This window comes from Sphaeramia orbicularis, chromosome 15 (genome assembly GCF_902148855.1).
Source record: "Sphaeramia orbicularis chromosome 15, fSphaOr1.1, whole genome shotgun sequence".
In the NCBI taxonomy this organism is placed as follows: domain Eukaryota; kingdom Metazoa; phylum Chordata; class Actinopteri; order Kurtiformes; family Apogonidae; genus Sphaeramia; species Sphaeramia orbicularis.
In genome coordinates this window covers 11,081,328-11,107,567 of record NC_043971.1, presented here as the reverse complement: position 1 = coordinate 11,107,567, position 26,240 = coordinate 11,081,328, and the positions used below count along the sequence as shown (strand labels likewise).

The 26,240-nt window shown below is 37.5% G+C and overlaps 1 protein-coding gene across 2 annotated transcripts in view; it reads left to right on the top strand.

Moving 5' to 3' along the window:
* inpp5a (inositol polyphosphate-5-phosphatase A) overlaps nt 1-26,240 on the top strand; it is a 210,264-nt gene that overhangs the window by 159,595 nt on the left and 24,429 nt on the right. For both annotated transcript variants that reach the window (XM_030155633.1, XM_030155634.1), the window contains exons 10-12: nt 9,443-9,538; nt 11,386-11,460; nt 21,486-21,559. In XM_030155633.1, coding sequence (XP_030011493.1) covers nt 9,443-9,538; nt 11,386-11,460; nt 21,486-21,559 — 245 coding nt within the window. The remainder of the gene's footprint in view (nt 1-9,442; nt 9,539-11,385; nt 11,461-21,485; nt 21,560-26,240) is intronic.

Here is a 26,240-nt window from a genome sequence, read left to right as displayed (position 1 = left end):
AGCCCTCAATGCACACCATTGTTTTTAGAGAAGTTTCCCAGATGTTACAATGCGCAAGATAAATAGGACACATTATCAGCACCTCACACGCCCTCTTACCTCTCTGAGCTCGTTTTTGGCAAGGGCGGGGTCAGATAGGAGACCTCCTACGACGCAAACACTGCCATCAACCCTCAGCGTCGGCTCCTCAACGAGTTCATGGGAAGGGGTGAAGTTTCTGTGTGTGCCACTGGGTGTTAGGGTGACACAGGCCAGGTTTACAAGGGTCAACTGTTGACCAGTGGGTCACTCGCAGGCTAAATTTGTGCACAACATCCACTCTCAAATTTGAATATCGTATCTCCCCCTCTTGTGATAGCTGTTAATACACTAACATCAGAAAAGTGCCCCTAAGAAAAACTTTACCAGCATCTTGAACAGACTCCCTTCCAATCAACTAGGAAGCTCCTTTTTAGGACAACTAGGGCCCAATAGTTCACCTCTGAACTCCTACCACATTACTGAACCACAAACAACACAGGTAATACTACGTTTGCCTCCTTTTTGTCAGCTGCTTTCATAGTTTAATGTAACTGACTTTTATATTGGGAACAAATGTCTCAGCTCATTCACCAAATAGCTTAGAATTCTCAAAAGTACCCCAGTTTCATTTTTGTTGAGTGGCAACATTGGTCTATAGCAGCCAAATTAGACCTCCACCATTTAGGCTGTTGTCAGAAAGCAGTTTCAACTCTTTGCTTTAACTTTTACTATAAGTTGTTTAACTCTTAATGTAAGTTCTACGTTAAGCTGGGGCTCGTAAGTGTTAAAAAAGAAAGTATTAAAAACAGTTCCAGACTCCCTCTTTTATCAGTCTGATTGAAATTTTGCAATGCTTTTCCTTGAACCGTGACCTACACGTCAAAGTTTCATGAAAGTCTCTCCAGTGGTTATGGATAATCATACTGACAACAAAAAAAACCTTTGCACATGTGGACATGGTTGTTGTCGTTGTTTATGTGTGTTAAAGAAGTGCTAAGCTAACTTTTTTGTACATTGTTCCATCTTAACTGTCAAATTTTGTAAACTGACGCCACGATGCAGTGAATAAATACATAATTGCTTTATAATTTACTGAATTAATGCTTCTTTTTAGAGGCAGTATCAGTATATTGGGACACAAATGGCAGTGTCTTTTGATAATAACGTATCATGGCTTACTCCCACATGTTCTGTTGAATCCCCATCATGCTGTGTGTCAAATGATGAATCCACCATGTTTGAGAGGACTAAATTAGCTAGCCACGTGAAGAGAGGAGTGGATAAATCTGGCTTGCGTCCAGTCACATCGGGCTGGGAGGGTCACAGCTGATTTACTGGCTTCCTCGTGCAATGGCTGGCAGCAAAGTAAGCGGCCGAATTTGTTGTTGCCTCCTTTGGATGCCCCCTCCTCACCCCCTCGGGCAGATGTCGCAATCATGCATGCAGGATGGACATGATGAACGGTGGCGCACGGGAGAAAAGTGATCGCGGTGCTAAGCAATTCACGCCGGACCTGGCAGCCCCGCTGGCACACCTTAACTCAGCTGGCAGCTTTGCTTTGCATGGCAGTGAGAAAATAATGGCGCATTCTGACAATGCCACTGCCCCTGCTGACACAAAGGGGAGCCCCTGTCCCCTGCCTCTGGTAATGAAGAATGAATAGTTAGCTCATTGTCCACTCATCCTCTGTCCCTCACTGTGCAGAGCACCGTGTTCACTCTCTCCATTTAATTGAGGTTTAATTACAGTGCTAAATGCAAAGAGTGGATTATTACATTGATAGACGACTGTGAGTAGTTGGATTTATTTCCAAGCATTGGGCTCAGGTAGGAAGCTAAACAAATCTTTCAGTGGCAAAAAAGGTGCTTCTATGACACTGGGTACATTTTGGTACCTGGCACTTTGCCAGCTTTTTAGACCCAATAATAAAAGAGAAATTTAGACATATTTCCCTCCAGGATGTACCTAATGATGTCCTCAGATAAATACAAAAAAAATTATACTCTTGCTCTAAGCCATCCTAAAATTAATCAATTTTTAATAAAATATTGGGGCCAAAAATAAGAGCAAAATTGGGACATGAAAAACTACCTGTGTGTCAGTGCATTTGATCTGGAACACATGGCTTGAAATGGGTCACATAGTGCTTTAAATAAAGACAGTGTTAAATCTGATGATCCTAGTGTTTTTTCTAATCCAGATATGTGGGTTTTTCATGAATCCCAGTCTCATTCCAGGTTTTGTATGTAATCTATTGTGTCCACTTGCATTACATACAGAACCTGCCCATTTAAATGCATATAAATTGCGAATGATTTTGCAACAGTGGTCATTTTTGCGAAACAATCTGTCTTGCATAATCAGTTCGATTCCCAAAATGCACTTGTGAGAGAATAAAGCAATATTCAAAAAAATATTAGCGTAATTTTCGTGTCCTTTTTACCATGTTACGTGCAGATTTTTGTATTAAATATAATGTAAAATAATATAAAAATGTGTTTTATCTGAAAAATTGTTTCTCTTTTATCTCAGTATTTATTTTTAAAATAGACCCAAAGTGCTTCCAAACTTGCTTCATAACATTAGTCTACATTTAGCTTGAATTTTTAGCCCTCATGTCCTGTTTTTAGGGACCAGTTTCATAGAAACACCCAAATATTAACCTGAACTACAAAAAACTCTGGACCTATCCCAGTGTCCAGACCTGAACCAATTTGAAAACCTCTGGAACATAATCAAGAGGAAGATGGATGGTCACAAGCTATTACATAAAACCAAGTTGCTTGTATGTATGTGCCAAAAGTGGAAAAAAGTTTCAAACAGCAAGGTGAAAGACCTGAGATTAGGCCAAGATGTGTGAAAGCTGTGACTGAAAAATTGCATTATTTCACTAAATACTGAGTTATGAACCCTTTATAAGTAAAAAAAGAAGAGGAAAAGTACAAAAAAAACCCAGTTTAATCAGTTTTATTCACACATCCAAGGTCCCTTTATATTGTCTAGTTGTTGTATTCTGCAAATAAATTCTCTAAATGACAACATTGTTTGGAAGTTTGGAGAAATGTTGTCTGGGTCTAGAATGAAACAAAAAATAAATTTTACTCACAAACATCAAATAGTATAATGACTGTTGTTGTCCAGAGCTTTTTTTCTGCTATTTGTTCATACATTCATATTGTAATTAGTACTTATTGGATGCCATAGTTCACTGCTAAGATTAAATTGAAATTAAAAGGATTAAACTGGAGAAAATGGGAACCAAATTTACTTTTTGTATGATTGAAGATGTTAGAGAAGTTTGAGCAGTGGTACTAGAACTTCTTCATGTAAAAGAGCTCGGATCATAACTAAAAACTATGCAGAGGTTATTCTCTAAAGAAAAAAAATGGACTGACCAGTTTTCTGAAGTCATCCATCATTGATTGATTTTTTTTATTTTGTTTCGAACATAATATTAAAACCAAAACAAGAAAATGTAATATAAAAAGAAAACATATTCGAAAAGGAGCGAGGTGAAGTTTAACTTACACACTCCCGTCCCCCTTATCCCATCCTTCTACCTACTCTAAATTCCCATCTCAGAGTCCATAAGTAACTCAACAAATCCTACACATACCAGACTAAATTCCAACTAAGCACAAACGCAAAAATGCTATGCATATCAAAAATAGACATCCATCATTAAAGCAGAGTTAATGAAAGTAATAAGCAGGGCTGCAACTAACGATAATTTTAACAATCGATTAATTTGTAGATTATTTTAATAACTAATCAATTCATAGGATAAACACAAAAGACTCAATTCTCAAAGATTGGTACTTGACCCAAAGCAATATAGGCAGCAGACAAGTCTTCAACCAGCTCCAGTTATAGGCTATCAAACTAGTGTTGTATGTATTAGTTCCAGTCAACGATAGGTAAAGCTAGTGTAGTGGCCTGATAAACGGAGATGGATGAAAACGTTATAGTTATGACAATAGTGTCTAACTAGCTAGTGGGCTAAAGTCAATCATGATACGTAGGCTATCTTAAGCTAGGTTTTTTATTAAGTTCCCTGTGGCAACAGCAGCCCTGTTTGCCCAAAACGTAGTGTGCCGTGTGATTTTGGCCATTTTTTTCTCCATACTCAAGTTTTGTTACATAAACGGTGAACTTTGTTACTGGCAAACGGGGCTGCCGTGGCCACTGCGAACATAATGTAAACCTAGCTTTAACAGTCTGGCCCAGCATTCGAAGCCTCAGCCCATGCTGCTCTGTGTTTTCCTCTGTTACACTACACAGCATGCACATGCCTCAATACTAACGTGCTCAAGACCAAATAAACTGACTGTTGAATTCATTGCCAACTCTTTTAAGAATTGATTTGATCAATTTAATCGATTCATTGTTGCAGCACTGGTAATCAGGTAATGAAACCATACTTTTTGCTACTGCTTTTCATCATCAGCTCCATACACAAACATATAGTCAACCTAAATAAGGTATAAATTTGCTGATTGATAATGAAACCAATTTCCAACCTATTGCTTTGTATTTGGTCGAAAACCAGTATCAACAAAAATAACACTGTTTTCTGTACTTTTGCTGTCGGAGGTGGGTTGGTCTCCAGATCAGCATCCTGTTTCTATTTTTTGGGTTTTTTTTTATGTCGACCTGTTATCCAGGCATATGTTTGGTGTGCACTGTGAAGAATGCTAGTGTTGTGGGTGGGTTTGTTAATGCCTAATGTCGGGCACAGTGGATCACCTCCATCTGTTGGCAGGACCTGAGACAGAAGGCCTGTGTGTGTGTGTGTCTTTGGTCTTTGAAGTGGCACAGATTGCTTTAACCTCTCTTCTAAGGAGAGCAGCTGGAATAGAGAGCTCCTTTAAACAGCTGCTTCCTCCTTCGACAGTCATGAGATTATGCTCCATTGATGCACAAAGCAGCGCCTTTCCTCGGCAACTTCTCATCCCAGCCCCCTGGACTCTGGCCCTCTACAAACACATTCAGTGAGGACCTTTGACCCATAATGCACAGAGATAATGCTAAGTTACTTCGCAGGATCCTTTAAAGAGGCCACAGAATTGAAGATATCCTTACTGTCCCCTGCTTTTTTTCTGACAACTGTCTGTTAACATTTTCCCACTGCCCCGACTTCCGTTGTCCACCTCGGTCGAAATTGCTTGTATCGAATAAGAAGTAGGGCAATTTGCAGTCAAATGAATTATGGTAATAGCATTTGGGGTGGTCAGCAAGAGCGTGTCTGCTTTTAATGTGCTTAGAAGGCTTTGAAGGCTCACTTAAGAATGTAGTGCAGTGACTTTGTCCAAGCGGTACCAAAGGAAGGAGGCATTACTGCAGCGACATGGTCTTAACTGACAGCATGAGGTTCTCATTTTCATCATCTGTGTTTAGCGAGCTGATCTTATGACGGAAACACCAGGACGAGCAGGGACTATGACTTGGGAGAGGTGTGTGTTTGACGATGGGGTGTTTTTCACAAAGGACAGCTGTGATCAATCGGGTGCAATCAGCTGTCACTGGCAGCACTGATTGGTCAGTCGATGAACTTATGAATGGATCAATCAATCACATGTCAGCATCCAATGATAATCAAAATCCAGCTCAGCGAACCAAAACGAGTAGTCAGGACCATCCCTGAGAAATGTAGCCCAATTAAATGTCCAATAGTATTTTTTTATTTATTTATTTAACCTTTTTTTAACCAAGAAACAGCTCATTGACATTAAAAATCTCTTTTAGATCAGGTATCCTGGCCAAGATAGCAGCAGCAGAAGTTACACAAAATAGAAATCACAGCCATATATCCAAACTAAAAATATACATAAAACACAATAAAAGTCAGTTCTAAAAGCATACATAAAACACTAAACTAATGGTCCTTAAAAGTATCTCAAAGCATAGGAAAAACTGTGTATTTATATTGTTTCCATGGGTTAATAATACTGGAAAAAGTATTAAATGAAAACCTTTAGTCTGACTTTTAAGGTTCTTAATTGGTTTGGATGATTGTCTGAAAATTATGAAAGTGAAACCCATTGGAAACTGTGCAAGGAAAATGTTTAAATTAGGAGTATAGGGTATTAACCCATAAAGACCTAGTGTAACTTTTGTGTCAATTCCCAAATACATTTTTCTCTCAGTTTAACCTTTCCTAAATGATTTATCCCCATTTTATTATAATATTATCATCTGCATGTAGCATTTTTTATAGTGAAACAAATCTGTTTTCCTATATTTAATTCACTGATCATGTAGATGTTCATCAAAGCTCAGATTAAATTTGAGGGTTATTATATCAGAAACAGAAGAAAACTGAAGAAAAAAGTGACTTTTTCAGCAAAATCTATCATTAACTGAACATAAATCAAGTGTCTCCATCCAATGTCATCAATGATCCAACTCCATGGGTTTTAGTGGTGAATCAATGTTGTAGAAGATGACGGTGTTTCCATGGTAACTACGGAGCCTCTCAATGTCCAAATGGGTCATATTTGATGACCATGAAAAGATGAATAACTGTATTTTACACCAATTATTTACCTGTATTGATAGGATTAATGGAGGAACAGTTTTTAAACAGTTTAAGTCAGTAGATAATTAGGTCTCCAGTGGATGTTTGGGTCTTTATGGGTTAAACCATCAGAGGTGTGTGTGAACTCAGAAGAAACTGGAATAAAACACACCAACAAACCTTTCATCACCCAATATTATTCTGTATTTACTTTAACTTATAGGACAGAAACCTTAGAAAGTCATGCCACTGCCATTGATGCTACCACAGCTACTCATCTTACTAAGCTTTGTTGATATTTTCCATTGAAGATTACATATCCTGAAGCTGTGTGTTCTCCTTTTTAGCTCCTTTGTAAATTCCTCTATCTCGTTTTCCCATTAAGCCGAGAACAAAATGTGCGTTTGGGACGAGTATCCTTAAATCATCCGTAAATTAAGATAGTTTAATTCACCCAGGAATATAGGGTGTAATAGTTCAGGGAAAAGACATTTTTTTCCCAAAAAGAAACGGCAGCATTAGCTAATTGTCTTTTTTTCCTAATTGGACATTTGTTGCAGTTATACTTGGCACAAGCTAAACCATCGGTTAACCTGAATACAAAGCCTGTAGAGCAATTATCTTACAGAGAATGATGTCATTCTTCTATTCTCCTAAGTGGAATCCTACTGGATATTGTCTTCTATCTTCATATCCACAAACATTTGCATGTGTTTGCTTACTTATGTAGGTGCACCACTGCCAAATGTGGAGGATCTACAGTATGTGTTGTGATGTATTGCTTTCAGTATGAATGGGGAGGCTATTTCTGTCCTTTAATTATTGATGATTTTTGTGCCAGTAAGCAGTGTGAGCTGTTGGCGTTGGTGCAAACTGTGAAGTGGCCAGGGATTTCTGCCTGACTGACTCTTTGAATCTAGAAAGTAGACAACAGAAAGGAGACTGACTGGAAGGAATTACAAGAGTCCAGTGATTGTCTAATAAAGAACATAAGGTCCATGTGAAAAATACGTTTTCTTTAATTAAACTTACTTCTTTTCTGTTTTAAAAATGCTGCACCAAACAGTGGATTAGCGCCAGTTTACTGATATGACTGTTGTCTTTGTTGTTGCTGTTGTATGTTCAGTTCAGAACCACAGTCACAACATCAACTTGTGCAATTATAGAAATGCCAAATGCACTTTAAAGGTTTAGTGTTTGGTGATATTTTGGATTCAGAGAAAGGGACAATATAATAGTTTTTGTAGAAGCATGTTTAGTTTAAATTTGTGTACATTTAACAAAAACTAATTTTTAAGAGTTGTCTTAAACCCTCATTTGGGATTTTAATGATTAATTGTATTTTAAATAGTTATTTATATTGATTCGACTCTGTTTTATATATGACTTTTGATTTTATTTCTGAATTTTATGATGTATTAATGTGTGTTTTGAATTTTGTAATGTAATCTAAGCCTTTGTATTTATTTCATGCTGTTTATGTTATGAATTCATTTCTGTTCTGTAATGTATTTTCAATTGTTCTTCTAAGTGTGTGGATAAGTGCTACATAAAGAAACTATTACTTACAAATTAAACTGACAAATAATCTGTGCATTTTCCTAGGTAAAGAAGCATATAACCCAAAAGACTCAAATTGCAGGATTGCCCACAAAAATTACTGTAACTTTTTCAGTTTTGGATCAAACTGTACCCCTGTGGTTCAGTTTGTCAAAATTTCACAATAGCTTTTCCATATTTTTTGGACAAATTCTTCAATAATGTCCAACCAGTGTCCAATCACTATTTCCTTACAATTACATTCTTGATGTACTGTATATGACATATTAGGTGTACACATTTTAATTGCATTTACGGTGCTTATTGCTGTAATATCGCTTTCGTATCATTTATAATAGGAACCTCCACCTTCATCTCCAAACTGTTTCTAAGAAAATGTATCTTCCATGAAACATCCAGAGAATAACCTTTTCAATGAGATTAACTGACAGTGTAGACGCTGGGTATTTGCCACTAATCAGAGCTGATTAAATTGAGTTTCTGTGGTTGTCTGCAAGTTGTGGCTGAGATGACTTTTTGACAGGGAAAGTATCTCTTGCCCTTCTCACTAGCGCCTTCTTTGGCCTATTCATTGCACAAAGCTGCTTAAGCGCACTTAAGCGCATTAGCATTTGGCTGCCAGGGGACCATATTGACCCTGCATTTGGATGGCCTAAATGAGTGAAAGATGGAGCGATTTGTTAGGGCTTTAGAAAGTTGCTTTGGGGGGCAGGGGGGTTAGAGCATGAAGGAATGGGCTTGAGGCGGCAGTGGGGTGACTGCAGAGAGTTGTTCCACTTTCTCTCCGGGCGCGGTGTTTGTTCTAATCTGGTGTGCCGTTTCTTCACGACCGAAGCAGGACTGATTTGTGACATTTCAGTCTAAAGGACCTTTTTCTGCCCGTTATATTGGCTTGACCCGATTATCTAATCTGTGCTTTGAATTTCAATCAGGTCACCCAGTCTCTGCCGTGTGGTATGGGAACCACTGGCTGAAGGATTACCTTATTCAACTGTCTTCAAACACAGATGGTCGAATGTTTAACTAATTGTTAAAAGAGTCCACAAAGGGGAATTTAACCGTGCACACAGTCCGTGGGGTCAGTACATAGAGCCACAAAGAGTAGGGACAGTGGGTTGGTAGGTTGTGGGATGGCCCTTTAAAAATCTCTAAAATCCACCACAGTGTAATTTTGGTTAATTTAAACCACTGTGGAAAGTGTGTGTGTGTGTGTGTGTGCGTGTGTGTGTGCTGAACAACATGTAAAATCATCCAAACCCATCCTGTTTTTGCCTCTCTCATGGCCACACATTGATTCATCTACTGTATTTCTAACAGAGTTGGTCTGTTTGGTCTTATCTGCAGAGTCTCTGTTCCACTGCCACCATGCAGACAGTCAGAGCAGCCGACACCAATGAAGTCGACAAGCTAATATTCCGAGAAAGTGATAATGACCGAAAGGTAAGATCTGCAAGTAAATATGGTAGTTAATAATAAATGAAAAAACAAATGTATCTCATACAACACAGATATAGAAGATGTGCATTTCAAAGGTGTTTACATCCTGGGGACATGAAAGAATGACACAAAAATACATGCATCCAATCACATAACTTTGGTGATTTAAGTTTGTGAAAGCTAGTTGCAAATCTGTTTATTTTATATGTATTATATTTGTTTGCACTGTAAGAAAAGGCAAGAAAGGAAAAGGTTAAAATGCAATAAAATGCGCAGGTGAAACTTAACTCCTGAGAAAGTTATAAAGTTATCTCTAATCAACAAGACTGACTGAAGAACACACAAATAAGTGATTAGAAATTAAAAAAAAAAAAAAACAAGTAAAAGAGGTTGAACTGTAGTAAGTGTATGTTAAGTTTTTTGAATATGTACACTGTTGGTCCTAAAAAGTTAGTCAAGTATTTTTACCTCTTCATATATAGTGATTATGACAATGTGATTCACTCTTGGTAGATAAAGTGTAACTGGGACTAGGTATATAACCATTACACCTGTGTATAATATGTATATAGTCAGGAGAGTTGAGTCTGAAAGTAAGAAAATATTTTTGTAGGAATTGTTTGTACTCATTGTTTTACATAGATTCATTCAGTCTTACTGTACATCAGTGTTCCTCAAAATGTGGGGCGGGCCCCCCAGGGGAGGTGCAAAGGCTTGCCAGGGGGAGCATGGGGTCACTCCTGGGTGTTTTTTTTTTTTTCTTCAGGTTAGAACATGTAGCAGGTGGAACTCATGTTTTAGCATTGGAGCACCTGGGACTCATTTTAGGGATGTACAACAAACCAATCTATTGCCATGGTGATCTGTCACTAGACTAGAGAAAGAGAAACCTTAGCAAAGAGTTAAGGTTTGGAGAATGGACAAGGATTGGACTGGAAAAGAATCATGTGCATTGTTTCTGTTTTTTGCACAGTTTGAACAGTTTGCACTTTAAAGTTCTGAGATGTGCAATGTATAGGGGCTCATTGCAGCCACTGATAGTGTTAAAATGTTCATCTTTGTTACCAAAATTCATTTGTTCTAAAAAAAAAAATAAAAAAAAAAGTAACTATTTTGTCATAGTTGTAAAATAATTGCATGTTTCCTATTTTTATTTGGAAAAAGTTTTTCTTAGGGAGCAGTCATGTTGAGTTTATTTGTATTGTTCAAGCAAAAATCTGAGTTATTTTTAATTTGCACAACAAATTATTCAAGGAAAAGCAAAATGTATTGAAACAACATTGATGTTTCTTTCAATTAAAGTTATAATTTCACCACTGTTACAATGTTGTTGGGGTTGAGAGGGGCCTGGATATTTTTCGTCCTCCAAATATTGAGAACCACTGATGTACATGAATGAGGGTCAGTGTCTGTACAATTTCTGTCAAATAATATAGAGCAACTAAAAACATATACACTTGTGTTTCCCATTATTATGATGTTATGACTAAGCCTAAAAATTGTGAAGTATTTATGACAAATGGTTAAAAATATCATTTATGCCGAATGATAGCACAGGAAAAAAACTGTCCCCAGTGTGTAAAAGCCTTTACACACTTTACACATTGTAAATAAATGCAGTTTAAGTTGTATGTAAACCTGGATGAACTTTTTTTTTCTTTACATCATGTTATTTAGAGCTGTTCCATGCAATGTAATGTGATAGTTCAGAGAGACACAAGGACAATTAACACCACTCACCATCACTGCACCACTCTGCTGTTCATTAGCGCTCTAATTACAAAGTGCAGGTCACATTAGTATTGGTATTAATCAGAGCTCTGTTCTTCTCTTGCCTGCCTCTGATTCAGGTTGTTCTTCAACTTGAAAAGAAGCTTTTTAATTATGTCAACCAGGACGTTTTCCGGGAAAACAATGGGACCTCAGTAAGTCATCCCTTTGCTGTCTAACCCTTTATATATTCATCAGCTCTTTCTCATCTCTTCACTTCCAGATATTTATTATCAATTTAATTCATTTTATCGACTTTACCGACTTTCGTTCCACACTGTGTAGAAACAATGACCGCCATTTACTGAACTGGAAATGGAATCGTTTGAAATGGGACAGTGAAAATCAAATCTTCATGGCAGCTGCAAATTTGTTTCATATTTGTGTAGGGGGGCAAAGAGAGGGTAGTGTAGGATAAAATCAGCAGCTTATCATCTGACCGGAGCTACCCGGATGTTTTGGCTGAAGCCCTCGCATCTCCATGGGTTAACACACACAGTCTTTGTCCACACTGATGGGCCAAATGTCTTTGCAATAACTTCTAAATGAGCCTGAGTGTAGGGGAAGTAAGTGTTAAATGACTGCAAAGGAAAAACACCCGGAGCACACTTCCACTTTTATACGGCTGTTTATTACATTAGGTGGTTCAGAGTTGCACCTTGTTAAAACTCCCATGAAAGACACGCGCAGAGCGTGAAGCCAGTGATGTAAACACACTCCAAGAATGGAAGGGCTGGGTAGTAATTCATTATATCAGTTATTGACTTTCACTGGAATCTTATTGTTGTAACATTGAGTTTAGACTTTTTAACTTGTGCATTGATCCCAAGTCAGTCAATAATAAACGCTGCGATGCAATGAAGTATATTTACTGCTAAATATACGCAGTGCTTTGCATTAAATCTGTATATTTACTCCGCCCCCTGAAGGAGAGGCAAGGGGTATTGTTTTTGGTTTTGTTTGTTTGTTTGTTTGTTAAAGCTCTAGCAGCAAAACTATTGGTTGAACTCATACCAAATTTAGTTTATAGATTGCCAGTAGACCTCATTACATTTTGGGAACAGTAGGCCAAAGTTAAAATTTTTTTAAAGAATTTTTCAAAAAAAAAATTTCCCATTTACTTATAATGCACGAAAATTTCAAATGTATGTTGCAGCAAAACTATTGGTTGAATTCATACCAAACTGAGTTTATAGATTGCCAGTGATCCAGAATAGATGTGGTTACATTGTGGGAAAAGTAGGTCAAAGTTAAAATTTCCAATGAATATATATATATATATATATATAATATGAATTTTTTTACATCTTTTTTTTTTCGTCCCATTTACTTATAATGGGTAAGATTTCATATGTCTATAAAAACATCAATTTTGTTTCAATTTACTTCAAACTTGGCACATATATAGAGGCAATTGATATGCTGACATCAGCACACACATAGACATGATGACATCAGCTGGATCAATTCCAAAATAACCTACAGTATGTGCAAGGGGCAGGGTTTGTTGTGCCTGGCACCAGTTGTTAACATTTATAATTCCGCGATTGCTTTAACAGGTAAACCAAAATGGTGTTAAGTCATACAAAACTGATTATTGTCTAAAAGTGTCTGTTAAAGACACATTGTTTTACTTAGTGTTTTTAATGACTTGTACATGCTGAACCACTTCTTAGGGAAATGTTTCCAAAGATGATATAATAAGAGGTGGATTGTTGTAATATATTTTGGCTTGATCTCATAGTTTCAGCTGTGTCTGAGGAAGAACATATCCACTAAAACATACTCTATTTTTCCTGAAATGAACCTCAACAGTAGTTGTTAAAAATTGCAGCAAAGGATGTCAACACACAGATTCTGTCACATATTGAGCCAGACATTGTACTTTATGAAGCAGCTAATCATTGAATGTGATGAGCATAAATGTGCATAAACTGTAACAGTAGCTACTGGAGGCTAAAGCTGATGTTTTCCTCTGTTCCTCCCTGTGCCTCTGCTCCTCACCAAGCCAGACAAGATGGATGACATAATGGGGGCATCAGAGATAATCTGATGGTCATGGTCTAGTTAAATACACCATGTTATGATCCTTATAAAACAAACTACCTTTCCAAAAGGATAAATGTCCCTCCTCACACTCCTCCACTGGGGAAAGGCAGAGAAAAAAAATCCATTGCATCCTTCATCAACTGCAGGACTTGTACCAGCTTGACAGAAATTTAATTCGAGGCAGCTCTTGAAAATAATTATTGTATTTTGAGAGGAGTAATCATTGGCCGGGACATGATTGAATGTGTCCATGCCTATTGACTTTTGCTATGATTAATAGGTTTGTTTAGTCGATATTCCCATCGAAATTGTATAATTAATTATCCCCGGTGCTGTCACGGCGGGACGATGGAGAGCCCTGATGAGTATTTGGGAAGATTAAATTTTCCGGGTGCTCGTGGCGTCAGGGAGCAGAGCCGGGCCCTGCTCTGGTGGAGACATGGGAGGAGCATGCTCAGTGTGAGTGTGTGTCTATATGTGTGTGTGTTTGTGTGCACGCATGCGTACTATTGCGTGGAGATGCATTCAACACAAGTTTCTTCTTTTTTCTGATACACATATACAGACACACACACACGGGTCCGGCCCCCTCCTCCGTCCCCCATTGATTTTGTTTCAGTATCTTTTTATTGTAACTTTATCAGTGTGGTGTCGGCAGATGGGGGACCAGGAGAGGAGGGTGTGTTTGTGTACTAGCCTGTAGCAATTGATGAACCTTTCTGTCTGGCCTGCCTCTTCTTGTCATGCCGGTGGCGTAGTCCTCGGCATTACTCAAAGGACAGTCATTCCAAACATGAGAGGGGCAAAAAATAAAAAACAAATGCAGCTACATAAAATCTGACCTCGCAGGATTTATATAAACTGAACCTGGGCTGGGACTGTTTCTTGGCTCTATTTTGACTGGTTGAGGAAAGTATTGACTGTTTATTTTTCCTTCCCTCCGCATAGATAGTATACATGTAGTACTTTGTGTTACAGCAGCACAGACTTTACTTAGTTTTTTCTATGAATATTTGGCTAAAGACAAAACATAAACTCAAGCACAATATACAGTCGCGGAAAAAATTATTTGACCACCAAAAATCATCAAAAACAATGGTTATGCAATCAAGTACTAACTCCTGTGTGTGTCATGTGACTAAAACAGACAGAAAACAAAACATGGAATGCCTAAAAGCACTGTTTTTTGTCAGTACAGTGCCATAGATATTGATGTAAGAACTGAGGTGATTTTGGTCATTATCAAGGAAACCATGGAAAATGGATAGATATCAGCTCTGAAATTAAACTACTATGAGCTATTTTTGTTGTTATCATTATATTTGTCCAAACAAATGTGCCTTTAGTTGTACCAGGCATTAAAATGAACAAGAAATTGAAGAAAACAAGGGTGGTCAAAGCATCAGCAGTTGAAAAAAGCAGCATCATTTGCTTGTATTTCCATGTACATTAATAAAATAAAGCACCACTAGCAGATGATGACTGGAGAAATATATTCATAATTAACATACTGCAACAAATGAATGGGTTGTGTTTTTTTTAATTTTTGTTAAACAAGAGGAATCACTCACCCTGATTTTGCAGTATATTATTTTTTTTCTGCATTATTCAGAACAAGAACTCAAATTTATTCAGTATACATCACATGAATGCAAGCTTAATACACTCTTTCATGGCAGATTTTTGTGTTTTACTACAGAAAACTATGTTCTAATCTATAAGAAATCATATCATCTGTTCCACTCCACATTATTTTCATGATGTGTGTAATCAGAGTTCATAGGAGCAGTGCACTGTGGTATTGTTGATTTTTTTTTTTTGGGCTTGCCCCTCCCAAAACAAACCCAGTCGGCCATCCCCCCTGTCAGTGACAGTTTATCGCTTTTCCACACAAAATAATGAAGATCCCATAAAAAGAAGGAAAAATATGACCCCTGCAATGAAAGCCAAGTGTGAGGTGTAAAAATCAAATTAAATGACCTTTCACCCCAACATTTATTGATGGCTTTTAATGGCAGCAGGTGTTGTCACACAGGATATTTGACAACGCGTAAATCAAAGCACAATTACAGGTGGTGGCCAAAACGAAACAGTGCAGCGTAAGGGGATAGTCGGGGGGCCGAAGAACTCGTATACCCTCTTTTTACCCCTCTCAACTTGCCGCCTCTCAACTATCACAGCCCCTCTGATTTAGGAGAGCGCTGATCATCCAAGCAAAGTCAGAAATTTGAGCCCATGACAGGGTAGTTTTTACCCCAGACACTTCTTCATCTTTCTCTCTCTGTGATATTGCCGGAGCTGCATCATCCCGCACCGCCTCCTCCACAACTCCCAAGGTCATTTCTGGTTGACAAACTACTCCTGGCTTTATAATGTCACGAGGCCTTGGACTAATATAAGCTGTTTTTTTAAAACCACTGACCCATCAAAGCAGCAGAGCATTATGCTTAATTGACCTGGGATGAAATGTAGTGTGAAATTTGTGGCTGCAGGGTTTTCCATTCACCTGAATGAATTACTCAACATTCACAAAGGTAGACACACACTGCCATATGTTACTGACCCCCTGCTGTTTAAACTATGTCATACACAAGTAATTGGAAGTACAAACAGTGTCACATAAGGTTATGTTCACATACACGTTCGTTAAACGATTGTTTCATTGATGTGAGCACTTAGTGTTTGTATATTGATACAAATTCTCACATTGTGGTAATTGTGGGCAATAAACAAATGATATCAAAGGGAAAATGTAAAGGCTATTGATAATCTAGACATGTAATCTGTTCAAATTGGTGATCAGAATTGGAAATTTATGATATCAAATATTAATTTCAAATCAGCTGTATAATGCTGCTAGTCTAGAGAGTGTTTTTTTAGTCTTTTTAGTGTGTGCAGGAGCTTTTGTAGCATATTTGCTGCCTTCCAAGTCATATTGACTTAAAGGGGTCATATTTTGCTAAACCCACTTTTATTAGTCTTTGGTACATTTATTTGTGTATTTGAAGACCCTAAAATTTGAATTTGAACCCTCCAGCTGCTGCAGAGCTATCTTTATATTCATTTTGGCAAAAATCAAGTGGATTTCTACAACCTGTTTTAATTCCTGTTTTATTTGTTACGTCTATAACTCATTACATCACGATATTTGCACATATAAGGTCAAGATTTCGGACGAACATTTCTCCGAATACGCCATAATTGTTTTTCAGCAGCAGTGGTTGTAGTCCGTACTAAAAATATGTCCAAACTTCGAGTCGATTACCAAAAATGTTCAATTGTTGGTTGTATTAACGAACGATGAATGAGACAGAAAGCATGGTCAACAACCTGGAGGGGCTGAGGCGTGAGGTGTCTCGTGTAATTAAACGACCAGCGCTCAAAATGACCTTTCTGGTGTCGTTACTCAGAAATATTGTTGTAGATGGGCCCGTGGAGTTGAATTAATGAAGAATTCAGACCCAAGCATAGCATTTACAGTTTATGGAGACCACAAGGAAATGTCTGAAAATGCATAATTCCATTTAAAAAAGCAAAATATCACTCCTTTAAAACAAGCTCAAATTAGGACACATTTTTTGGCCACCAGTTCATTTTCACCGGGGAAAATGTAAAGGCTACTGATAAGTTAGAAATGTAATCTGTTAAAATTGGTGATCAGAATTGGAAATGTATGATATTGGACATTAATTTTATTTCAGCTGTATAATGCTGCTGGTCTAGAGAGTGTTTTTTTTTTGTCTTTTTAGTGTGTAGAGGAGCTTCTGTTGCATATTTGCTGCCGTCCAAGTCACATTGACTTAAACCATGCTCAAATTAGGACACATTTTTTGTCCACTAGTTCATTTCCACCTGCACGCAACATCATACTGGTCATGATTCATAGCCTAAACTGTGTCATATCTTTATAAGAGTTACAGAAAATGAGCACAAACACCGAGTATCCTGTCACATTCACACACATTTCTACTTAATTCAATTACAACCCTCAGCGGTTATAATCAGAGACACTGTAAATGTGATTGGATTAGATGAATCATGCAGACACCACTCTTATTTCTTAAAACCATCCTCATGTTCTGTCCTAATCCACGTCTCACACACACACACACACACACACACACACACACAAAGACAGTAGTGGAAGGTATCAGTGGGTGGGTGGGTGGTGTGATGGGGTGTACAGTGGAGCGTGGGGTTGCATCCCCTGCTCTGCCATCCCTCATCCACACTGTGTGAGTCTCTCCTGTGACCCCAGCAGTGTGATTTTGATGAATGCGGCACATCTGCCCTCCTGAACCGCTGAGACTCCGTCTGGGAGGCCCCTCTGCCTGGAAGTAATGGCCACTGTTCTACACCACTGACAAATAATCACACATACACGCAAACACAACACGACTGTCATTCACAAGACACGTCCTATTTTTTTATTTAACCTTTATTTAACCAGTAAAAGACTAATGACAAATATCTATATTTGTTACAGGCAAGGGATGCAGGAAAACAAATGAAATTATACAAACAAAAATGCTTTTCTCAGTCATTTTTTTAATTACTTTGATATCAAATGACATCAGCTCCTTCATTTTTGGAATTTTTCCAACTGATTCCCAGCAGAAACGTATATATTTTAATACTACCAATTCATTATGGGCTTATAGGACAGAAAATATTGAAGTCCCAGTGCAAAAAATGAAAATTCCTCATTCTTTTTTGGCAAATATCTTATCCAACCCAATCCAACTTTATTTATAAAGCACTTTAAAACAACCACAGTGAACCAAAGTGCTGTACAGAAGGCTAAAAACAATAAAATAAAACAAAAAAGTATAGATTAATAGATAAGACTGACTGACTGCAGTGCTCTGTGAATTAATAGAAGAAATGAACATAAATACCAAAGGAAAATATCAGCAGTAAATGCTGCATTCAGTAGGTGGGATAAATGAAAATACAGCAAAAACAGTGATTACCAGTCAGTCTTCAGAAAAGATACAGTCAGCAAAAATATCAGAGGCATTCTGGTCCAAAAGTAAAAATTATTATGTACAAAGACAGTGTTTCAGCTACAGTCTTCATCAATGCACAATACAAGAGACATGTGCTACTTTTAAACTTCATTATATTGTGTAACAATCATGTGGTACAGAAAAAAGTCTCAGAAGGACTAGGATCAAGTATGAACCAAAGAGTTAAATCAACAAAACACTAAGAAACACAATAGTAAACAAAAGGTAAAAACAAAGAAGAAAAAGAAAAGAACAAATTCAAGATACTGAAAAATAGAAAAGTAAATCAATGAAAATATGAAGAAGACAGAAAAAAACAGTTTGAAACATTGCCACGTATGAAGAGAGACCAGAAAAAAAGTTACTCAAAGACCTGTAAAACTGAGAAACGACACATCTCTGTGTGGTTCTAGAGACAAAAGTTAATTCAGCTTCAGTTTTTTTGACAAAATGTACAATGTTATTGGTGAGAAACCACCACCTCTGTCTATTAACAGCTCATTTAATAAAGTTAGTTTGAAAATCCATTTGAAATTTTATGTTGCGATCAGCTTTTTTTTCTGTATGCCATTTAGGTATGTAGAATGAATGAATGTAATGAATCAAACATAGTATTTGATATGTATTTATTATTGTTTCAGTCTTATCAACACCGTTTTCGCTCAGATATATGATTGTGATTGTAATTAGTGACTTATTCCGAACATGCCATGAAATTTAACATATGTGCGAACAACAAAACATAAATAATAACACAAATATCAACAATCATAACAATCTTAGCCAGAAGAACAGCACAATAGTTTCATTTACATGCCAGCATGCAATTACTACTAATATGTCAATGCATAATTCCAATGGAAGCCTCATTTTAAAATGTGATGAATAATGAACCTGGTTGTTTATGTCTACGTGCATTACAGGGATGAAGAGACAGCCATGCATACAGAATCCTACTTCCACAGCATAAACATGTCATTGTAGATGGAGGACAGTAGTTATCGTCCTTTCATAATAATACTCATATACCAGACAACCCCCCCACTCCCCTTCTCATGTCTGCTAGGGGACAACATCCAGACGTCCAAATATTATCAATGTACAACACGTCATTTTCATTGGTATTTCATCATGTTCCCATCAACGTATTGCTGCATGTAATACACCAATGTAATGTCATTAACATCAAGCTGCCTATACAATCTCTGTCAGACGTGGATCATCCAGGAAGCGCTCTTCATCAGGCCATGATTGTATCCCAGTGTTTGAAACATGTACAATGGCTCAATTTACCACTGAACGAACATGTCCCAGCTCCACGTTGATGCCTTCCTGTCTGAAAGGAAAGGGCGGGGCTAGCGCTAGGTCCTCCGGGGGTTGCCGGGAAACGTCGCTGTCAGTCTCTCAGGGAGGCAGTCATGCAGGTGGCCCAGCTACCTGTTCATCTCCCAGATAATTAATGTGTACAAGAAGCCGCTAATTGCACTTTTCATTAATGATTTATGGGTTTTGTGAAAGGGGGGAAATTGGGGGAAGTGTGTGTGTACACTCTGGTGAGTGAGTACAGCTGGGTGAGGAGACATGATTGATGAAGAGTTTGTGGATTCGGTGTCAGTGTGGAGAGACAGAGACCCCCAGTAGGACAGGACTCCCACACAACTGGACAACTGCTGTCAATTGTTGCCAGTGTGGGGTGTCTGGATGGAACCGAGTATCATCATCATCATCATCATCATCATCAGCTCTGAACTTCACTGAAACTGGGGTCTGTTGCAGAAAACTACATAACACAGGGTTTCTGTGGGGTCTTAAAGGGGTCATATTTTGCTAAACCCACTTTTATTAGTCTTTGGTTCATTTATTTGTGTATTTGGACCCTAATAGTTCATAAAGTTTGAAATTTGAACCCTCCAGGTGCTGTAAAGCTATCTTTATATTCATTTTGGCAAAAATCAAGTGGATTTCTACAACCTGTTTTAATTCCTTCTTAATTTGTTATGTTTTATAACTAGTTACGTCACGACATTTGCACATATAAGGTTAAGACTTCCAATGAACATTTCTCTGAGTACAACATAATTGTTTATCAGCAGCAGTGGTTGTAATAAAACTGAAAATATGTCCAAACTTCAAGCTGATTACCTAAAATGTTCAGTTGTTGGTTGTATTAAAGAACACAAGTGGCTGAACGGGACAGGAAGCACGGTCAACAACCTGGAGGGGGTGGGGTCATGTGCATTTAAAGGGCTGGCGCTAAAAACGACCTTTCTGGTGTCATTATTCAGAAATAGGGCTGAAGATGGACCTGTGGAGTTGAATTAATGAAGAATTCAGACCCAAGCAGAGCATTTACAGTTCATGTAGACCACAGGGAAATGTTTGAAAATGCATAATTCCATTTAAAAAAGCAAAATATCACTCCTTTAAGATTAAAAGTTTTTTCCAACCAGATTTGTTCATCTATAATTTGGAGCTTGCATTCTCTTGGCAGTTGACAAACCAGATGAAACATGCATAAATGACACCAATTGTCTGTCTTATAACAAGTGATTATGTACTTAGAGTCCTGCTGTCTAAATCAAGTTACTTTGCCAACAAGATTTTGCAAGATTGCATGGCAATATCACTCCTTTAAAAAGTCTTAAAGTCTTGAATTTACAAATCTGCATTTAATACCTTAAAAAAGTCTGTAAAAGCTATTAAATTTAAAATGGTAGGTCTTAAGTTATGTTTCCATAAACTTGTTGGCTGTACTCTGTTCAAATGTGTCTGCTGCTGTAAAAAAAAAAAGTAACATTAGTCAACTCAGTTTCACCCATTCCAACCTGACAATTTATATTGAAGTTAGGAATCAATTATCGCTAACTTGGCAGCCCCCGGTGAGAAACGACCTGGAACAGGGGGAATCAAGGCATTGGAATAAATAAATATATTTTCCTAAATTCTGGGAGCCACAAATTTTTGACAGTATGAAATAGGCATTCAGTTCTGTTCTAAGTAGTCTTAAAAAGGCCTTAAAAAGTCTTAAATTTAACCTGTAGGAATGCTGATAACATTTCCACATGTAATAACATTTTTAACTTTGCTCATTTATGTTTTTTGTCTTCTTTTTCTACCCACAGCTTTTAGAATTTGACAAAGAGCTTTCGGTGTTCAAGGATCGGCTGCACGAACTGGAGATCTCTTTCCCGCCCAGGTATTGATCCATCTCATGACACCTTTTACAGTCCCTTCACTAATACAATCAGCCTCAGCGATAACCTACCTGATGGTGGCAGGACTGTTTGCCAGAGCATTATATTTTGTTCTAAAATTATACTTTGAGACACCCTGAATACTGAGGATATGGGTTACTTTGTGAACAGTGATGCTAAAGATGAAGTAAAGTCCAAAAATCTGAAAAAGTCAGAATAGGCACTGGCCAATAGTTAATATTTGTCCACATTTTTTTCTTCTATTTCAGTCTAAATCCAACTTGTAGATGATTATCTCATCTCTCACACTCTGTTCATAGAGTAAAGTCTGCACCAGAAAAGGAAACTATGGTGATAATTTAAAACAATGGACAGCATACAGTTGGAAAATATTATTTCAACACCCACAGCAAAAATACAATGAACTTACTGGAGACAATGAGGCTCAGTGGATGAAAATTATCTTCCTATTTTTTGAGACCAACCCAAACTGAGTTGGCAGGAAGTTAAAGGAAATCCACAGGGTTATAATCTGAGTATTCAAGGCTCAAATGACCTGAAACTTTGACAACCTTTATCTGAAACCGAGAGATACATAAATAGTAAAAAAAAAAAAAAAAAAAAAAAACCAAGGCTGAAAAGTGGTTAAATCCAAGGGCCACATAAGGTGGACGACTAGTATGATACAGTTTTGGAAATAATAAAACTGTAAAAGGTTCTTGATAAATACATCTTACCAAATCTGGAGCAAACATACAGCCACGGAAAAAATTATTAGATCATCAAGTCATCAAAAACAATGATTATGCAATAAAGTAGTAACCCCTGTGTGTATCATGTGACTAAAACAGAGAAAAGAAAACATGGAATGTCTAAAAGCACTGTTTTTCTCAGTACAGTGCCATAGCTAATGATGTAAGAACTGAAATGATTATGGTTATTATCAAGAAAACCATGGAAAATTGATAGATATCAGCTCTGAAATTAAACTCTTATGAGCTGTTTTTGTTGTTATCATTATATTTGTCCAAACAAATGTACCTTTAGTTGTACCAGGCATTAAAATGAAGAAAACAAGAGTGGTCTAATAACTTTTTCCGTTACTTTCTGACCCCAGGGTAAGACACTCCACTCTGTGCCCCTGTTATTTATAATAGAAGGAGTCAAAATACAAGCTCCTGTGTTTCTAATACATAAAATAAGGTTTTTAATAGAGCAAGGTGTGCGTATATAAAAGTGTTAAGCAGGGGAATGACTATCAGACTGAAGCAGAATGATGTCCTACTGGAAAAGGACTATGAGTGTTGAGTGTGTACATAAGAGGTGCACTGATATATCTACTAGACAATGGACATCAGCATCAATATCAACATCAACATATAACATGTCTTCACCAAATACTAGCAGCAGATATTTATCTATTGTGTTATATTAAAGGTTTTTTCCCCCCATATATTTCTATAGTTCCATTTGAGCCTATGTTCATTTAAAGGTAATTTAATGAAGGGCTGAAACATTTTTAAATGTTGACTATTTTTGTATTTATAATGAGGCTATTGTGGTTAAGGAGGGATAAATAAAAATAAAATGAAGACACATAAAGTAATATTGGTATCAGTATCAGCATAAGAATTTTGCAAACCATGCATCCATAGTATGCACACAAAAAAAAAAAAACTCTGTAAAGTGGTTTATGTTTTATTGAATTCTGTCTATTTGACGGCATCTGTTTTAACATGTACTGTAGTTAATGTAGAAATGTAAAAGTAAAAATACATATTTTTGCTAAAATGACATTTGAAGTCATTTCTACTATTTCTATTATGAATAAAAAGCTGAAAAACATGAAATCATTATATATAAAGTACATTTGATCCATTTGCTAAAAACAGGATGAGGTCATCGTGTTCTGTCTGTCCGAACAAGAACAAAAACACTGAAATTCTCAGTATTAGAATAACCACCTTAAAATTGTCTGGTTTTTTTCAGTGTACTATTATTATTAAGTGAAGTTGATAACATGCTGATAATAATAACGATAAACTTTATTTCAAACAGGACTAGGAGTAACATACAAAGGAGAACAAAAGGCAAATAGAAACCACAAATTTAAACAAAACATTCCAGAATGTCGAAGGCAACAAGCCAACCAAAAAAGAAAAATGAGTCACACGATGTATAACTTAACACATTGGAGCTCCTCAACAACACACAGATGTCATAATAGCTTTAATAGATCTCAACAACAGTGTCATAAACAGAGGACACCCTAAGGTAAGGGTCTGAATGAATGTTACTAAATAGTGTGCGTGTATACTGACCTTATCATGGCTGTAATGACTCTTTATTAATATGTAAAATCAGAAGGCGTCAGTCACCTCCTTATTGTCCAGAATGGTTTTATGAGAGCGGCTGGATGTGTGTTTGATGGGTATCACTTGTTAAGTATGATTGGATATGGGCCCAAACTGCTCCCATGTGTACGCGTGCGTCTGCTCGTGTGTCACCGTGCAAACGCTTTGGGCAGCTTTGATATTCCGTCTCAGTGGGACTTGGGGGAGATTGGAGCGGGTGGTCTCCTCTCCTCTTCCTCAAACAAATGCATTTGCAATTAGCCCTTTCAGAGGAGAGGGAGGGCAAACACGCTGCCGGCGTGGAAATATGTTTCGGGAGCAGCGCGTTAATGGCGCTTGACCTTTGCCGTCGGTTGTGACTCAATCAGCGCAGATAATGAAACGCTGTAATCAAACAATAATTACTTGATAAACTGCTCTAGTGGCAGGCGCAGGGTGGCGGGGGATTTTAGTGTGTGTGAGAGAGAGGGCTTGAGATACATAGAGCTATCAGAGCGTTGTGTGTATGTGAGACTGGCTACGAGTGTGAGTTTGAGATTGTGCGCACACGTATCTAATACTGTGTGTGTGTGTGTGTGTGTCAAGGTTCTGCCAGTCCCTGTTTTTTAAATGACTCTGTGTCTTAATCAGGGACCCCATTTACATCACTTTGCATAAGTGACAGGTGAATTTATTGTCCTTTTACACTGGCTGACTTTTGCACCTATCCATATAATACTGAATCATCTCTCCACAGGGACGAATGAATGTGCTGCTGTGTAAGAATACAAATGATTTCTACATACTTGAGGTGATGATGAATCAAATAGATGAAACCCGGGAGCAGCATATGAAATTTGATTTCATCTACTCTGTGTGTGCGACAAACCACATTATTGTCAGCCTTGTAATGGCTAGCAGTGGCCTAGTTAAACTTAAACAACCCCCTCCTCCCACTTCTCACATACACACATATACATATACGCCGACCCCTCCCCCTGTCAGGTTCTGCCTTGTGCTCCTTGAGCAATCAAGCTTCTGCGATTGTTCTCCATCACATAGCCTGGTCCGGACCAGCCCCTCACCATCTGTGAGGTTATTACTCTTTTTAATGCAGGCCATCAGAGCACACACACACATACACACACAGCTCAGTTTTGCTCAAATCTATAAATCAATACGAGTCACAAACATTTAATCTGCAAGTTAATTCTGTCTGTTGTCTGGTGATGGATAAGAAGTTGACACAAAATGAGACATGATGTCAGGGATGAAGGAAGGCTTGGATCTGACAAAGTGATGGTATTGGGGAGAATGTATTTACATTTGATGGTGTTACATAATTAAATTGTTAATTAAATCACTGAGGGGGAAAATATGTCATTAAAGTACAGTTAGAAATCAAAACGATGGTGATTATAAAGGGGTTACATCTTAGTGTTTTTTGTTGTAAAAGGCTCGCATGTAGAATTTATACTGCTTGTTTTTTGGGGTTTTTTCCACATATTTCTGGACAAAACAGAGTAAAAATGTGTGTGTTACCATTAAGGATAGGCTGGGTCTATGTCTAGACAGGCTTCATGAATTTGGCAATATATGGAATTTCCCCACTTGCCATCTGCTTCTCAGATCAATGTGCACTCCTTAATCAAACTGACATTTACCCATTTCTTTGACCAGTGGGGTGGCCATGTGGTTGAAAACCAAGGCCTGGTTTTAATCTGTTTTTAGGATTTTTCATCCTAAAAGTAATAAAAAAATACATGTATATGTAAAGATAGATTACTTTGTTAGAGTATTTAAGAGTTTTATTACATATTTCATTTATAACTGATCTATAACTTATTGAATCCCAAAACCTTCCCAACATTCACAGGTGCTGGTCTACACATGCACAGGGTTCCTACACAAATATGGAAAAGTACAGAAAATGGAAACAAATGTATGGAAAAATATTCATATTTCCAAGACTGTTCTATTTTCTAAAACATAAAATTATGAATATCTAAAAAAAAAAAGAACATATGGGCAGATTGACAAGTTGAATTCCCCACCTTCTGCTCTTATCCTCCTCCAACCCATTTTAAGGCCCGCCCAGGTGTCGTCAAGTTTCACTGCTGTTTCGACGGACAGGTGATGTCCACACACTGTTTGGGAGCGAGCTATTCAACATGCTATATATGATTGTTGACAGAACTCATAATGGGTAGATGTAAATTCTCTGACAACTGCCTCAGACTGCCTAAAGACTGGTTGGCTGGTTGGAATTTAGGGTCTGGAAAAAGTATGGAATTTTGAAATTTCAAATTGTAGGAACCCTGCATGCAGCTTCTGTCAAATTTTATAAATG